The following is a 19,277-nucleotide window of genomic DNA, read 5'->3' as shown; positions in this document are numbered from 1 at the left end:
TTTAAAGAAATTTGCACACCTGATGAAAATGTCAGTATAGACGAATACTTAGTGAAAAAAACGACGATTGATGACGATTGGCGTATAAACAATTGAACAAATTGAAATGAGTGGGGGTTTGGATTAAAAATTTACGTGCTATGTGAGGCAAGTTGCGGATTTTGTTTCGGTTTTAAAATATATACTGACCAGGACAAAAATAATGGGAATAATAGAGCATCAGAGAATGTTTTCATAGAATTTGCAAAATCAGTTCTAAAGAAGGGATGTATTTTGTTTCCTGATCAATGGTACTTCTTCCCCACCTGCCTTTTTAAATTACTAAGGAGACACAAATGTTAACAATAAAGAAAGGAGAATTTTTATGGAGAAGTTGTAAGAAGTTGTTGGCGCTGGGCGGAAAGACAAGCGTGACATCCATATGAGATCAACATAACACGAAACTGTATAGGCATTTCACCGTATGTAGGAGGGTACCAACAAAATATGTTCACACTCTGAGGAGAAAGTTGGTAATCGAAATTTCATGAGAAGGTCCTGCCGCAGCTAAAAACGTCTTTGCTCTAATGACCGCCACCCCAACTCTTGGAGCATATCCGTGCCACTCTCTCTCTTATTTCGCGATAATACAAAACGAGCTGCCATTCTTTGAACTTTTTCAGTGTCCTCCGTGCAATCTATCTGTATGCAGTCTCTTTAGTAGACCTGTTGTATTTTCTAAACGCTCTGCCAGTAAAACGCAGTCTTCGGTTTGCTTTCCCCACATCGTTATCTATGTGATCGTTCCAACTGAAGTTATTCGTAATTACAATCCGTAAGTATTTAGCTGAGTTTACAGCCTTTCGATTTGTGTGTAACTGAAATTTAGCGGAATTTTTTTAGTGCTCATGTGGATGAGTTCACACATTCTTTGATTTAGAGTCGATTGCAACTTTTTGCACCATGTAAATATGTTCTCTTGCAATTGATTTTCATCATCTGATGACTTTCCATGACGGTAAACGAGAGCATCATCTGCAAAAAATCTAAGAGGGCTCTTCATATAGACTCCTAAATCGTTTATATACCGGGTGATCAAAAGTCAGTATAAATTTGAAAACTTAATAAACCACGGAATAATGTAGATAGAGAGGTAAAAATTGACACACATGCTTGGAATGACATGGGGTTTTATTAGAACAAAAAAAAAAATGCTAGACGCGTGCAAAAGATCTCTTTGCGCGCGTCGTTTCGTGATGATCGTGTGTTTAGCCGACACTTTCGTCATGCTTGGCCTCCCAGGTCCCCAGACCTCAGTCCGTGCGATTATTGGCTTTGGGGTAACTTGAAGTCGCAAGTGTATCGTGATCGACCGACTTCTCTAGGGATGCTGAAAGACAACATCCGACGCCAATGCCTCACCATTACTCCGGACATGCTTTAGACTCCTGTTCACAACATTATTCCTCGACTAGAGCTATTGCTGAGGAATGATGGTGGACATACTGTGCATTTCCTGTAGAGAAGATCGTCTTTGCTTTGTCTTACTTTGTTATGCTAATTATTGCTATTCTGATCAGATGACGCGCCATGTGTCGGACATTTTGTAAACTTTTGTATTTTTTTGGTTCTAATGAAACCCCACGTCATACCAAGCATGTGTGTCAATTTATACCTCTCTATCTACATTATTCCGTGATTTATTCAGTTTTCAAATTTATACTGACTTTTTGATCACCCGGTAGATCAGAAACAACAGACGGCCTATAACACTTCCTGCGGAACGCCATTTATTACTTCTGTTTTCCTCGATGACTTTCCATCAGTTATTACGAACTGTGATCTTTCGTAGTTTTTTTTATGTAACGCATTGTAGGACAATAGTGGGTAGATAGGAAACGAAATAAGAGAAGTCAAAACTCCGTGTTCTGGAGCTAATGGGCCACGAGGGACCGACGGACCATCAGGTACTGGTGTAGGTAAATGCGGTATAGAGAAGCATGGGGCTAGCACACTGCTCTCCTGGTCATTTCCGGTTTTCTTGACCTTGGAGCCACTGCTTCTCACCCAAGTAGTTCCTCAGGTGGTATCAGGAAAGTGAGTTCACCCCTTTCGATTTCACCCACCAATGAAAAATCTCTGGCAGTACCGGGAATTGGATCCGGGTCCTCCGCGTAGCAACCAGACACGTTGCCCACTGAGGCGAAGAAACGAAATAAGATTGAAAACTGCCTCAAGTCTTTTCGCTAAACTACACTGGCCTCAAAATAAAACTTCTGATTAACGGACGGTTTGTACTCAGTGTGTTTCTTTATGTGTCAACTAGAGTAACTTCAAAGCCGATTATTTTCGGGATTTGGATCGTACTGCTTCAGGAAATTTACGTCCGGGTATTGAATTTCATGTTCTGGAAGCATGAAGCAACAGCCTTTTCGCAGTGGTAACACCGGTTCCCGTCAGATCACCGAAGTTAAGCGCTGTCGAGCTTGGCCAACACTTGAATTGGTGACCGTCCAGGTCTACCGAGCGCTGTTGGCAAGCAGGGTGCACTTAGCCCTTGTGAGCGGAATTGAGGAGCTCCTTGTTTGAGAAGTTGGGTTGGTTGGGTTGATTTCGGGGAAGAGACCAAACTGCGAGGTTATCGGTCTCATCGGATTAGGGAAGGATGGGGAAGGAAATCGGCCGTGCCCTTTCAATGGAACCATCCCGGCATTTGCCTGAAGCGGTTGAGGGAAATCACGGAAAACATAAATCAGGCTGGCCAGACGCGGGATTGAACGGTCGTCATCCCGAATGCGAGTCCACTGCGGCACCTCGCTCGGTTTTTGAGAAGTAGCGGCTCCGATCACGAAAACTGAAAATGGCCAGGAGAGCGGTGTGCTGACTACATGCCCCTACAAATCCGCATCCAGTGACGTCTATAGCGGCAGAGGTTGACATGGCGATCGGGCGCCACAGTTAGGTCTTCCGCGGCTCGTTCGGACGCAGAGAGATAACCATAAGCGCAAAGAAAATCTAACATGTCGAGTCGGTAGGGTTCCTGGTAAAACCTGTTGCGGTGGGAGTACAAACAGAGATCACTAGATCGCAGGCCGATCGAAATGTTGCGCAGACACCGATACTTCTCGAGCTGTGACGTAAACTGCTGGAGCGATTCGAAGCTTGCTCAGCCACTGCACCACTGTAAAGGAGAGTTAGCGCCATCTTTCGGAAATATGCCGCATTTCTGCAGCAAGCCTTGTAACGAATGCACGTGAAAGCTCAAATTTATCGTGGAAACACGGGTGGAAGTACTTACCGTTAGATGACACCAGCGGCAGTGCAAGCCATTGATGCCGTTGTAGCTCTTGACGGTCTTCCGACACTTGTCGCACTTGCCGTGGCAGTTGCCTTCTACCCAGTGGTGCATCATGGTCTGTGACATCTTCTTGGACTTCGCGTAGGTTGCGATGCAAGACGCAGGTGCTCGCTGAACGCAGCGCTCGTGCACCGTGTACTTGCACACTGCGGCACCAAACAAAATGATTATTTCGCATTACTGCCAACCAAACAAATAATGTTAACGGACATAGATCTATAATAAAGTCACATTGTATTGGTATACACTATGTGATCAAAAGTATCCAGACACCCCCAAAAAATATTAAGTGCATTGTGCTGCCATCTACTGCCAGGTACTCCATATCAGTGACCTCAGTAGTCATTAGACAACCTGAGAGAGCAAAATGGGGCGCTCCGAGGAACTTACGGGCTTCGAACGTTCTCAGGTGATTTCGTGTCACTTGTGTCACATGTCGTCTGTACGCAAGATTTCCACACTTCCAAACATCCCTAGGTTCACTGTTTCCGATGTGGTAGCGAAGTGGACACGTGAAGGGACACGCCCAGCACAAAAGCGTACATGCCGTCCTCGTCTGCTGACTGACCGAGACCGCCGACAGTTGAAGAGGATCTATCCAGATCATCACACAGGAATTCCAAACTGCATCAAGATCCACTGCAAGTACTATGACAATTAGGCGGGAGGTGAGAAAACTTTGATTTCATGTTCTAGCGGCTACTCAATAAGCAACACATCACGCCGGTATATGCCAAACGACGCATCGATGGTGTAAGGAGCGTAAACATTGGACTACTGAACAGTGGAAAAACGTTGTGTGGAGTGACGAATCACGGTACACAATGTGACGATCCGATGGCAGGGTGTGGGTATGGCGAATGCCTGGTGAAAAAATGAAATGATCGTGTGGCATTGTTGGCTTGGAGGTCCCATTCAGGTTCGGCAGCCAAGTGCAAGTCTTATTTCAGTCGGCGCCACATTTTGCGACTTGTAGCCGATGATGGCAGCAAAACATCCATTCTTTGAGCGGATAAAATCTTCAACCTGTCCGGGAATCGAACCCGGGCCCAGTGGGAAGCAAGTACGTTACCACCCAACTTTTTTTTCCGATATAGTTCGTTGCGTCTGGTCTGGGCGGACGTCACAAGACATCCGGTCAAGTTGATCGTTGATTCCTTGACTCAGTTTTTTTTTTTTTTTGGTTACAGAGAGCGCGGATCCCTCTGACCGTTGTTCTATATTGTTCGTTGAATTTCTTCGGGGCGGACGTCCGATGACACCCGTTCTGATTCTTCGTTGATCCATTCACTCAGTTTTTTATTACAGAGGGTAGCTAACCCTCTGACCGAGCACGCCGAGCTAGCGTGCCGGTTTTGTTCGATTTCGTTCGTTGCATCTGCGCGGAGTGGTACTCATAAGACACCCGTTTAAGTTCGTCGTTGATCGGTTAACTAATTTTTTTTATTACAGAGGGCAGCTAACCTTCTGACCGAACACGCTGAGCTACCGTGCCGGCTTTCGGAGGCAGTGGTGCTATGATGTGGTCGTGTTTTTCATGGAGGAGGCTTGCACACCTTGTTTTGCGTGGCACTATCACAGAACAGGCCTACATTGGTGTTTTAAGCACCTTCTTGCTTCCCACTGTTCAAGAGCAATTCCGGGATGGTGACTGAATCTTTCAACACGATCGAACACCTGTTTATAATGTACGGCCTGTGGCGGAGTGGTTACACTTCAGTAACATTACTGTAATGGACTTGCCTGCACAGAGTCCTGACCTGGAGCCTATAGACACCTTTGGGATATTTTGGAACGCCTACTTTGGGACAGGCCTCACAGACCGACAGCGATACCTCTCCTCAGTGCAGCACTCCGTGAAGAATTGGCTGCCATTCCCCAATAAACCTTCCAGCAACTGATTGAACGTATTCCTGCGAGAATGGAAGCTGTCATCAAGGCTAAAGATGCGCCAACACCATATTGAATTCCAGCATTAGCGATGGAGGGCGCCCCGAACTTGTAAGTCATTTTCACCCAGGTGTTCGGATACTTTTGATCACATACTGTATAAGCAACAGTTCCCACACTACTGCCTCGTGATGACTGGGTGTTGTGTGATGTCCTTAGGTTAGTTAGGTTTAAGTAGTTCTAAGTTCTAGGGGACTGATGACCATAGATGTTAAGTCCCATAGTGCTCAGAGCCATTTGAACCACACTACTTGTAGTTTTCCAACTTATCGCTCGTGAGGAAAGAAACTGTTGTTATAAACACATTCAGAAGTAAAACATGTAAGTATTAATATAACAAGAGACATCTGTTTCAATTAAAACCCTTTCCAAACTGTACTTTACCTCGGTGAAGACGGCATGGAACACATCTTAGCAGTATGTGAAAAACGCACTGAGGTGACAAAAGTAATGAGATACCTCCGAATATCGTGTCGGGCCTCCTTTTCACCGGCGTAGTGCGGAAACTCAACTTGGCATGGACACAAGTCGTTGGAAGTCCCCTGTAGAAATATTCAGCATTGCTGCCTCTATAGCCATCCGTAATTGCGAAAATGTCGCCGATGCAGTATTTTGTGTACGAACTGACGTCTCGATTATGTCCCATAAATATTCGATAGTATTCATGAAGGGCGATCTGGGTGGCCAGGTAAATCGCGCGAATTGTCCAGAATGTCCTTCAGACCAATCGCAAATAACTGTGGCCCGATGACATGCCACATTGTCATCCATAAAAATTCCATCGTTGTTTGGGGACATGAAGTCCATGATTGACTGAAAATGGTCTCCAAGTAGCCGAGCATAGCCATCTTCAGTCAATGTTCTGTTCGGTATGACCAGAACAGCCAGTCCGTTTCATGCAAACACAGCACGCAACATTATGGAGCCACCACCAGCTTGCACAGTGCCTTGTTGACGGGATGGGTCCACTGCTTCGTGGGGTCTGCACCAAAGTCGAACTCAACCATCAGCTCTCAACAGCTGAAATTGGGGCTCATCCGACCAGGCCACAGTTTTCCAGTCATCTAGAGTCCAACCAGTATGGTCATGAGCCCAGGAAAGGTGCTGCCGGCGATGTCGTGCTATTAGCAAAGGCTCTCGCGTCGGTCGTGTGCTGTCGTAGCCCATTAACACCAGATTTCGCTGTAGTGTCTTAAAGGGTACATTCATCGTACCTCCCACATCGATTTCTACGTCTGTTTCACGCAGTGTTGCTTGTGTGTTAGCAGTGCCAACTTCTACGCAAACTTCGGCTTTCGGTCGTTAAGTGGTCGTTGTCCACTGCGTTGTCCGTGGTGAGAACTAATGCCTAAAATTTGGTATTCTCGGGACTCTCTTGATACTGAGGATTTTGGAGTATTGAGTTCCCTAACGATTTCGGAAACTGAATGTCCCAAGCGTCTAGCTCCAGCTACTATTCCGCGTTTAAAGTTTGTTTATTCCAGGTGTGTGGCCATAATCACGTCGGACACCTTCTCACATAACTCACCTGAGTATGAATGACAGTTCCGCCAATGCATTGCTTTTATACCTTGCGTACACAATACTACTGCCATCTGCATATGCGCATATCGCTCTTCCACGGCTCAGTGTACAAAACTGCACTGTGCAATACTTTAAAAATTAATGATATATCTCTAGACGTAGGTCTCAGTTCAGTGAACAGCTGCATTAAAAATGCATTTGCCATTTGATGCGCCTCTGCAAAAAGGAAATTTAAAGGTAAGAAGGACTCATTCAACTTTGAATTAAGAACTATAAATAACTGACGTTCATTCGACAAGTTAGTTGTCCGCAAGCTGGGTTAAGTAGTGGAACTGAGATTCAATTATGTCAAAGTTGTGCACTGTTCATAATCCGAACCATCATGCATCCTCTTGTGTTTACATTTTCTTTGTAGACTTCGCCTTTCAGTCGCCACTATAGGCAAAAATCTAAAGAAGTATGTTCCGCGGATCTTACTGACCAATGTGGAATATTACATTCACGTGACGTGTCTCCAGATAATTAGAACGTGCAGTGCCCTCGTCATGCTAGCTTTTAGCCAAAGGTAGCTCTTCTAATAATGCTGGACGCTCGTTTTCGAGGAATTCTACGTAACATGTCCCTGTAAATCGATGCACCACCCACACGATTTAATGAAAATTCGAGTAAGTAGTCTTTATTCTGGTACCCTGTGGTAAGAAAATCGTCTACCGCATTCTCTACTAGCAACAGCAGCGTTTACAGTACAGAACACGTTCAGAAGTATATGCAACTTACTTAACCAATATAGCATAACTGACCAACAGGTCACAATCGCAATCACAATTGAAAATTTTGAATTACGAAAACTCAAGCTAAACTACACAACTTGAACTTCAAAACAAAAATGACAATCGATAAATAAACCCATAGCAGCAGGAGTACCAATACACGAAATATAATCTTATCTCTTTAACCACTAAAAATCGAGCACTTTTTAGCAAGCTCCCAATCATCGGATTAATGCTGATCTGATACTGCACGAATAACTGAAAAACACAGATAATCTAAATATACATGTTTTTACCAGAAACAGTATTTACGAAACATGCTGCAAATTATTTTTGAAGGCCACTGTAATATTTCCACGTTATTCGTCGCAAGGAAGTAGTTGGGAACATCGACCTTTAGCTCATAGGGAAACGTACAGACAAACAAATAAACTAGAAATCGAACGCGAATGCCTTATTAGGGCAGAGTCCACGCATGTACCTGCAGCTGAAATGGGAAACAAAGGAAACATGTTTCAGGGATACCGATGATGAGAATGGAACCGATGTCGTCTTCGTGAATCGCGGGCATCGTATTATATGCTAAACGAAATTATTAGTTCTAATAACAAAATGTATCGGTTTTCTTTTTTACCAGACTCGCCTTAATATGCACGGGTGATCCGTAAAGATGGTAATATGCACCCAGTTGATCAAGAGCTTCCTGAGTAATTACATTGTAAACTGATAAGTTGCGCATCTTATTATAAAGGTGCTGACAGACTTATGTACTTCCCAGACTAACCTTACATGTTGTTGTCGTTCAAAATGGTTGGTTCAAATGGCTCTGAGCACTATGGGACTTAACTACTGAGGTCATCAGTCCCCTAGAACTTAGAACTACTTAAACCTAACTAACCTAAGGAGATCACACACATCCATGCCCGAGGCAGGATTCGAACCTGCGACCGTAGCGGTTCCAAACTGACGCGCTTAGAACCTCACGGCCACACCGGCCGCCCTGTTGTTGTCGTATTCTTGATTCTAAATTCTGGTTTGATGCAGCACTCCACGCTAGTTTATCCTGTGCAAGCTTCTTTATCTCTCCATGAAACCATCGTAAAACTATACGATATTAAAGAAAGCACGATTTCCATTTATTTTGCTGTTATTGGTCTGGTGAAACTAATAAAACATGTGCCAGACGTGTATCTTGTATCTGCAGTAGTTTTCCTGAACATCCAGAGAAGCAAAGATTCTTATACATGTAAATTTGTTTACTTTCCATTAAGGATGTAGAAACGTTTATGTCATTGTTGATCAATCGTTAGTGAGTTGTTTCAGTCGTTTCCTAACCTTAAAACGATTTAGTTTCCTGTATTGTTCAGGGAAACTGTATGTAAACTGTACAAGTTCCTTAACACTCAGCTATGTTTTTTCCGGTTTAACATGAATTCAAGTGTGCTATGGTATGAATAAAAGCAGATTATCTGACACATTCATATAGTTTCAGCTAACGTTTTTACCATCAATTTTCCGAAATTAAATTCTCTACAACTTCTGTTGAAAACTTTGTGCAACTGTCTGGAATTTAAAAAACAAATTAGGCCAGGTAGTTAATAAAATAAAATTTTTACGAAATTACTTCTTTGCTTCTCTGGATATTCTGGACTACTACTGCAGGTAGCCGTCTAGGACATGTTTTATTCGATTCACCAGATCAATAACAACAAAATAAATGGAAATCGTGCTTTACTTTAACTTCGTACGGTTTTGCGATGGCTTCATATCAGCGAAGTTGCTAAATTTCAGGCAAAATATTTTACTAGCCGTAACTCCGTAACTAAACATTTGTGGACCTATGTTTATATGAACTTTTTTCTTTAGTTTTACTTGTAGAATAACATATTAAAATATTTGTATATATTCGTGAATCACCCTGTGTATGTATATCTGATAACAATGAAATTTATTTCACAGGTTAGTGTCTCGATTATACGTAAATGATTAGAATTACAGAACTGTTCATGCCCTCTGACCATGAGATTTCAGTAACATGTGAAGCAACCTTGTGCTGCAATCAACGCGTGTAGAAGACGCGACACAGAATGAAAGAGGTCCCGGATATGCTACTGGGGCTTGTAGGCGCGTCTGCGAAGCATCGAGAGTGATTGCGGGAGGACCAGTTTTTGTTCTACTGATTTTTGTTAATTTCAAACTAGTTTTCGGCTTATAACCTGTAATACTGTAATATCGTGTATTTTAATTATTATCCATTGTCTAAAGTTTAATTTACAATGGTAAAAACATATTTGTTGCGCAATGTAAATGAAGAGTGCTCAGTTTAACAATTTCTTAGTCAATGTCACGGCCTCACAAACTTAATCATTATAACCATTTATCCTGTAATATTGTGTAATTTAATTATTAATTGTGCTTAATATTGCCAATTGTGTGAAGTGTAATTGCAACGTTAAGAAACAAGTTTGAAGCACAACTATGTAATTGAACTGTATCGTTGCTTATAATTTTTGGTTATCTAAGAACTAGTCTCCCTTCCAGACGCTGGTCCGTTGTTTCCTGAAGATGGTCCAATAAGCCAAAAACTAGTTTGAGATAAACAAAAATCAGGAGAAAAAAACAATATACTGGTCACTTAACCTTAAATATGGAATTGTTCTACCAAGCAGTTACGGAAGAATCCATAAATATGATTAAGTGTTTTTTATTTATGGACATGCTAGACATATTTCGCATTTGTTTCTATTGACGTCGCCGTGCTGACGCACTTTTTTTTATCACATCGACTTTTCTTACCGATTGATGTTCAAGTATCTTTACTATACCTACGGATGTGTTTAATATCTATGCACATATGGCAGCACTGTCTGTTATAATGTCACCTTTTATAGTTTACATTGTACATTTGTTTAGTTTAATTTTCCATCAAACAAGAGATGTGAAGCTGCTCATCACAGACCCACATTATTAGAAAACTGAAGTATGTTAGCGATGAAGTGCTGGACTTAACCATAGGTTACTAAACCCTCGTAAAATTTACTACCTAAGTAGGGCATAAAACAGGATATTTTATATGTAGAATAATCGGGTCTATTGCCGGATGTTTGTGTCGCTCTGGCACAATATTTCGGTCACGTAACTCGTTGCCTTCATCAGGTGCTACCTGAGACTGGCGTATTGGAGGATCTTGTCCAGAAATATTGTGCCAGAGCGACACAAACATCCGGCAGTAGACCCGATTATTTCACACGTCAAGATCTCGCCGGGAAAGCCTGAAGAGTTACATAATATTTTATAGTTAATTTGGAATGAAACTTACAACTGGAGGTCTAGTTATAGAAATTATCTAACGAATAACCTATAACTTATAGCTTTCTTTGAATAAAACATGAAGTAGTAAGCTTTACGACTGTTTAATAGCAATATAACGTTTACTCCCCTTTAGCGTTCTATGGTTAAGGAGAATCAAAATCGACATTTCTTGTGTAGCTGCTTCGCTTCATTGCGATGCTGTTATTACTCATAAACTTGCGGTGAATCTAATGAACTTGGGCGTACTTACATACGCAGCACAGGCCTTTCTTCCCGAGGCCAACGAGCATGTTAAGGCACAAGTTGCAGTACGCAGGTCTGTTGAAATGCTTCAGTCTCCAGACGTGCTGGCCATCCTCCTTCACGCTCTGCAACAGAAATATGCGTACAGAAAAAAGCTGAACAAGATTTATGCCTATGTCTAGAACAAGCAAATGACAAAAAACATACGAAATCACTAAATTCAGAAATTACAATATCAAAGATTTTAAAACAGTTAAATGCAAACGCGTAAGAGAGAGTGCTATAAACAAATAAGCAGGGTGCGCTCTTAACATCGGCTAGAGCTATGTTTACGTGATGGTATAAATATTACAGTTGATCGAGATATATTATGGGCAATAACCCGCATCAGTGTCAACCAACCACATCTCATAACAGCCATCAATAATGAAACAAAATTAGTAATAAGTATGGAAGAAAGAAGAACAAATGAGATACAAATCAATCGAAGGGTAAGATAAGGGCGTTCTCTTTCGCATACTTTTTTTAATTACTTTGACAATGTGTTTCGAAATTGAAAATAAGGTAATTAACCAGATTAATTTAAATAAAAATAATAATCAAAATGAATTTTTATGGGCAGACGATAAAGTAATAATACAAAATAGTGAAAATAAGCTCCAGCTAGCAGCAGAACGTTGACTAAAACAAATATGTGCAGAAGATAAACTTAAAATATCATGACACACGACGGAGGTTATGGTATTCCAATGTAAATATCCAATACTACCGATTATAGTAATTAACAACGAAATAATCAAACAGGCGTGACATTTTAAATAGCTGGGCTGCGATGGTAGATACGATCGTAATAATGATGTAGAGGACAAGTTGCACAATTTTCGAACGATATGTGGGACAATAAACACAACACTAAAGTACAAAACACGCAAGGTACAATATTATATTTTATAAAACTATGACGATACCATTACTGATGTATGGAAGCAAGAGCTGGATAAGCAGAAAGAAAGATGACTACAAAAGACAGGCACTAGAGACGAGATTCTTGAGGAGAGTGAAGGGATGTACAAGAAGAGATTTAATGAAAAAAGAAAACATACGAACTTAGTTGAATGTAGTTGCCATTACCGTGCAGAAAGCTGATACAGAGATGGGTGGAAATAATACGTGAATATTATGATAAATGGAAGGTTACATTAAAAAAAGTGAACTAAATTCCGAAATGTTGGAGGGGGGTAGGTTGACTAAGGAAACGATTGACAAGTACATAAAGATGCCTAACTACTGTATTTAAGGCGACGACGACGACGACGAAGACGACTATGATTACAAATGCTCAATGAAGAATCGACAAAAAGAAAAGTTGGTGAAGAACGTAATGTCCAAGATCCTGCAAATGAAATTACGACAGAAGTAGTTAGCAAATCTATACCAAAATAAAAAGAAAATACGATAAAGCAAATGGTCCAGACCTAATACATGTCGAAGCGTGGAAAACCCTAATTATTATAGGAGGAGAGTAGTATTAGAGAGAAATGCAAGCAAACCTACACAGAATGTCAAATTTTGTTACAAAACAGGTATCTGCATGAGTGAAATTTTAAAATGTCTGCTGTGATCGTTTTCACTTACGTGCATTTTTTGAATTTGAGAGCTTCTAGCCAAAACGTGAAAGCTAGAAGTGCTCACAAAAACATCAAACAGAAGAGTAGATGACATATAAATGAGTATGAGTTACCAAACTTCAAACGGCGTTGGGTGAAAACATTTCATCAATTGGCGGTTTGATAAGACGTGCCATACTTTTTTGTACTCCATAAACATTTTAAATTCGCACAATTTTTTGCGTTGAATACAAGTTTGGCTCTTGATAAAATATATCTCTGTGCTACATGTTGAGAACTGAATAAACCTTAATTTCCTATTTATCAATGAAAACTACTACTGTTGATCTCTACAATATTTATTTTTCTTTTGACTCAGTTTTACGTCTTCAAATAATCACCAAACCATCTTTGTGAAAGGTAATAATAGAAGATAAAGACAAAAATAAAGAAAAATACATATTCATCATATAACGCTACAAAACGCAATTATCTAACGAAAAGTTTAAGAGAAAATGCAAAACAAAAACATATCAAACATTGGGTCAATACTTCGTGCGAGCTTATAGAAAACATGCTGCTGTTATTCATAAAAAACTGTCTCATTTACTAATAATAACAGGAAACGCTTGCCTTTGATCATGATGAAGAATGTTCTATTGAGAACTAAATAACTATAATAATTACATAGGTATTTTATGTTTGTGTATGTAAACGGCACTTGCATCCAAAGTAATTACATAGAAGAGCAGACGCTTCGCAATCAACTAATTTTGCCACTTGTAAATGCTGTTTATATTTTGTGAGGACATACAGTACACAGTGGATTGAATGGTTTGCGGTTCTAATTACGAGCAAAACTAGCAGACAAAGAACAAAGAGAAGTCGTTAGCTTCCAGTTTCTCTCTTCGACATTCTTTTACGTTTCTTTCCCCAGAATTACTACCTGTAATCCTACCATTTACTACGTCATTTATGTACTATACTGAAACTACTGTTCCGTAGTTTTGTTAGAGCGCAACTCTGCTTTTATCACAGTGATAACGCGTGCCGCAGCTTTGTTATAATATCAGCTCGATTATTTTGTTTTTAACCACTAACTTCGACATTACTGGATATTTTTCTTGAATAGCCACAACTTTGGACCTGGGTAATGAGATTCTAAGACTCAATTCTATCCATATTTGGTTCAGCTGAGGCATTACTAGCTGCAATTCACCTTCACTTTCCTGTAATACTACTTTATCTTTTGCAAGTAATAATGCTCTTAGCTCGGTGTATTTATCCATTAAAATAAATCATTTGACTAAAGTGTTTAACTTAAAAATTCAGTATTATTGGAATGTCCATTTCATTTTTATTATAAAAGGGGACATTTTAAAAAATAGAAGAAACCTTGAACAAATAAGGAAAAAATGGGTCACAGACTGTGGTGACAAAACTTAATGGGTTTAGTTTACCTTCACCATCATACAGTCGGACGACCCGAATAAATTTTTACATTTATTCAGCTGCAAGGTTACCGTAATTTTCACATTTATGTATTTTATCGAGAAGTGCATTTTCTTTGACATTGTGTCATAAAAGTCAGCACATGATACACTCATAAAAAGTGTTTTGACAATGAACAAAGCCTTCGCTGTTTCAACTTTCATTTGCAATAATACTTTCATTGTCTCGTCCATCACTTTTCATTAAGTTCTGTATAAATGTAAAGTCATCGAAGAGTTCGTTCTCGTCAAAATGAAAATTTAGTTCAATATTTTTCACAAAAGCACGACAGCCGTGAATATCCTTCCACTCTATCTACTCCTTTTCAGTGATCACCGAATGAAGTGCTTTAAAAGGTGTGAGAAATGATAAACACTATTTCTTACTGTACTCAGTGCAATAGTCATAGAAGATGTCAGCATGAATATGAAACCCTTCAGCAGTAACTTCACCGTCTTCTTCCAACTTTCTTAGCTGCTCATGTACAAAGGATGTGAGAAATCTTTCAGACCTTCTACACTGAAATTTGCACAATAATTTGTTTATTTCTTGTTACACTTCCACTACTGTGATTTCTTGTTTCTCAATACATTTGATTGTTGTAGAGAAATGTATTAGCTGGTCAACAAAAAAATGTAGAAGAACAATAGAGAGAGGGATTTCAAATAATTGTTTAAGGATGACAGGACACTTATCAAGGGAAATGATATGGGATTTTAATGTAGGAAATCTCTACAATCCTTTCCAATGCTCAGAGATAGCCACTTTGTCTTACTGTGCCCGAGTACAGAATTTTCATTCCGTTTGAGTAAACTTACAGAATAATTACAAAAGTTCTACTCTTACTGTATATGTGTGTGGAAAGTTTGGTAGATTTTGTTCACAATTAGTTGGCAGTCAATGGGTAAGCAATCCGAGCCAGTTTGTATAGAATTACGTACCACATGTGCTGGGCAGCCAACATCTGTAACATTATTCACTGTCATCTGTTGCAGTTTATAGCATATATTGTTTTCCCTTATCTTTGTTTACCACCAAAATTTGTGTTAGTGTTGTCTGCAGAAACTGCAACTACTTCTCCCTCAAATTCACATTTCTTTAAAATCTCTAGCACATTATGTCTGCAGAAACTGCAACTACTTCTCCCTCAAATTCACATTTCTTTAAAATCTCGAGCACATTATTTTGAAATAAATCTGAAGTTTCTCCAGACAAATTAATCAATTCGAGCACTTTTACCGTGATTCCATTTTCAGGATGAAAATGCCTGACAAGGAGAGGAAATAACCTCATATCAAGATGATTCAATGTACGAGTTTCAATCATTATAGAAATGAAGCGAGAACTTTTCAGTTATTTAAAACCTGTTGAGCTTCATGCGGTGCAATAACATTTGAAATGATTGCATTAGATTACGTGTGGCTACATGGGATTTTCGCACTGAAAAGTTTTTTAACAAGTGCTGTGGTACAATCCATTGACAAAGCTGTCGTTATGCATTGCACTGTGGTAGGCAAACATAGCTTCTTGTGCTGCCAACTGCCTGTCGTTTCAGTTATTGTTTTTAACTTCACGTAGTAGTCAGTCACACTTATATTTGCACCCTTCGTTCGGACAGTCATGCGAAGTTTCTTCGTCTTATTGTGATTCACTATGCCAGACCTTCCACCATGTCCAATAGCAAATTTTGATTTGCACAGTTTCTACAGTTTCTTCACAACAAGAACTAGAAGGAAATTCATTTTTTAAATTGATGTTAAAATTGCACTTCCGTTTTGATATGATGATACAAAAGTGACTTCGTAGAGTTAAAATTATCACGTGCCCGCTATAACGTCTTCACAGCGCTTTTAACAACCACTGGTAAATACAACACGGATCGGTACAACCAACAATGCGAAACGTTAACAGTTTGGCGACGAGAGCAACTAGAAGTGGTGTAAAGAATCCCTGGACCGGAAAAGAGGGACTAGAAAAGGATAATATTTGTTGTTATTCGTAACCTAGTTTTATGTAATTGCTTTGCTTGCTGTATTGTTCTCTCTGACTCATTTCGAGTTAACGAGGAAGTAAAGTGATAAAAGACATCACAACTTTAATTAATTTTGGAACGTAATATCGAGAAAAGTAAGTAAATTAAGTTTGGAAAGAAGTTCTACAAGTTCTCCCTGGCGTATATAATTGCGCAGTTAATTGCAAATCAGACATCTGATAGAGTAAAATCTTTAGCCAAGAGGAATCACAAAAAAGGGACATTTGAGAGTCCCCAGAAAAATTTTAGAGACGGCGGGACACTGGAAAAAAAGGGTTCAGCCTCGGGAAAAATGGGACGAATGGACATCCTAGTATTATGTGCACTATGTCTCAAATGATTAGATCGTTCGTCTGTTTCATGCTCAGTGTCCATACAGTAGTACAAAGTATTTCAGAAAGACCCATCCTATTTCACGAAACTGTGTCTTCCACATGAATGCTGATAGAAATGGCGAAAGTTGTAAGTTGCTAGTAGGGACTCCCTAGTGGAGCTAGCTAGTTCGCTCGTTCATTACCCAAAGTGCGTCTAGTCGAGAAGCCGGTATCACAGCTGTAAAAGCCGTTTAGAGTTCTCCGTTTTAACTAGTACAGTTCACTTACAAATGTGTGGCCTATTTTCATCGATATTATGGCACTGCATCTACGACAGTTTAAAACATTCGACGACAGCACCAGCAATTTCAAGAAACTAGTTGTTTATATAAGAGAAAACTCACAGGTCGCTTGTTTGTGCTCATTCAAGAAGTTGAGCGCATTCAACAGAGATTCTAGTTGTGATAAAATTCAAGTTGTGATGTCAGCAAAGAGTCAGCCGTTCTTCATGTATCAGTTTGGCGTGTTTTGCGGCGACATTCGTGTTTCAAGCTGTCGAAAATTCAGTTACTACAAGTCCTTCATGATGGTGGTAAGCAATAAAGTGTAAAGTTTTACATCTACATATGTAATCTGCAGGCAACTGTGAAGTCCATGGAAATGAGTACTTTCCATTTACGAGCTTTTAGGACTTCTAGTTCCATTCGCGTATGGAGAGCGGAAACAATGACTATTCCATGCGCGCAGTAAGTAGTCTATTTTGCCTTCGGGATCAATACTGGAACGATGCGTAGGGGCTTGTAATAGGCTATATTCCTACTTTTCCTCACTTAGATCTGGTTCTTGACACTTTGTGTGTTGGATTTCACGGGATAATTTGCGGCTATCCTGAAGTGTCTGCCAGTTCAGTTTCTTCAATATCTGCATGACGACCTCTCGTGGGTCAAACAAACCTGTGACCATTCGTACTACCCTTCTTTGCAAAGGCACAACATCCGATGTTAGCCGTATCCGGTACGAGTTCCACTTACAGCTGCATAAGCGGTCTCCTTTGTAGACTGATCAAAGTTTTCCGATATTCTAGCAATGAACCGAAGTATGATTTAACTGATTCCATTTGTGAGCGACTGATACTGTAGTCAACACTATCAGGTTTTTCCATTTTAGTAAGTGCAGAGATTTCATATTTCTGAGTATTCTACATCTACACGTATACTTCGCAAGCCATCGTATGGTGCATGGTGGATGTTACCTTATAGCAAACCTCTTTTAGAACCCTGTTCGCTGCTCTGGGTATCCTGACACTGACCTCATTATATATATTCTTTACTATCGTTTCTTGTTAACAAGATCAGCTTATTCCCAAGAATTAGCAGCTTTCTCTCAGTTAATACTAGGCAAAAATCCAATCTGAATTTGGATCGCACTTCCTTGTCTCTTGTGCAGAAAGGTATGCAATATACAGCTGCATCCATATCCAGTAAACTACCACAATAATTTAAAAATCTTAGCAGTAATCCACGCGCTTTCAAGTCAAAACTGAAGAGCTTCCTCATGGCTCACTCCATTCTGTCGAGAAGTTCCTTGAAAATTTAAGCTGATTCCTGTGTTATATTGTTGATTGCGTATACATTAACTTAAAGCTTGTCTTTTTTGGGTTCATAAATATTTTATTTTATTTACTATTACTTCTATGTTGTAATTTCATGTAATGACACGTTCCATGACCTTGGTCCTACGGGACTAGGCGTGTAAAATAAAAAAGTATTAGCAGTCATTTTCTTTCCTGTTCCACTCGCAGCATGGGAAAGACGACTATCTATATAGCTTCGCACGATCCTTAATTTCCCTCGTCTTAGCTCGGGGTTCCTACGCGAAATGCACGTTGGCAGCAGTGGAATCCTGCTGCAGTCAGCTTCAAATGCCTTTTCACTAAATTTTCTGAACAGTTTTCTCCGAAACGATCATCGTCATTTACCGAGCGAGGTGGCGCAGTGGCTAGCACACTGGACTCGCATTCGGGAGGACAACGGTTCGATCCCGCGTCCGGCCATCCTGATTTAGGTTTTCCGTGATTTCCCTAAATCGCTCCAGGCAAATGCCAGGATGGTTCCTTTGAAAGGGCACGGCCGACTTCCTTCCCCGTCCTTCCATAATCCGATGAGACCGATGACCTCGCTGTTTGGTCTCCTCCCCCAAAGAACCCAACCCAACCATCGTCATCACTCCAGGAAGTCCCCTTTGACTTCACGAAGCACCTCCGTAATGCTCACTTGTTGATCGAAGATACAGATAACAAATGTAGCAGCACGTCTGAGAATTTCTAGGATGTCTTTCTTTAATCCGAGCTGGTTGGGATTCCAAACACCCGAGCAGTACTCAAGAGCGGGTCGCACTGTACGTAATCTCTTTTACAGGTGACCTACACTTTCCTATGATTCTCTCTATTAATCGAAGTCGACCATACCCATTCCCTACTGCCGTCCACAAGTGCTCGTTCCATTTCATATCGCTTTTTAACGTTGCTCCTAAATATTTAATCGCCGCGCGAGATTAGCCGATCGGTCTAAGTCGCTGCAGCCCTGGACTGTGCGGCTGGTCCCGGCGGAGGTTCGAGTCCTCCCTCAGGCGTGTGTGTGTGTGTGTGTGTGTGTGTGTGTGTGTGTGTGTGTGTGTGTGTGTGTGTTTGCCCTTAGG

General features: G+C 40.5%; 1 protein-coding gene across 2 annotated transcripts in view; it reads right to left on the bottom strand.

Moving 5' to 3' along the window:
- The window catches only part of LOC126184749 (diacylglycerol kinase 1-like), a 356,241-nt gene that overhangs the window by 277,120 nt on the left and 59,844 nt on the right, over positions 1 to 19,277 (bottom strand). For both annotated transcript variants that reach the window (XM_049927288.1, XM_049927289.1), the window contains exons 7-8: positions 11,144 to 11,261; positions 3,278 to 3,483 (exon numbers count right to left, since the gene is read on the bottom strand). In XM_049927288.1, coding sequence (XP_049783245.1) covers positions 3,278 to 3,483; positions 11,144 to 11,261 — 324 coding nt within the window. The remainder of the gene's footprint in view (positions 1 to 3,277; positions 3,484 to 11,143; positions 11,262 to 19,277) is intronic.

This window comes from Schistocerca cancellata, chromosome 4, assembly GCF_023864275.1.
Source record: "Schistocerca cancellata isolate TAMUIC-IGC-003103 chromosome 4, iqSchCanc2.1, whole genome shotgun sequence".
NCBI classification, from domain to species: domain Eukaryota; kingdom Metazoa; phylum Arthropoda; class Insecta; order Orthoptera; family Acrididae; genus Schistocerca; species Schistocerca cancellata.
This window is presented reverse-complemented; position numbering and strand designations above follow the sequence as displayed.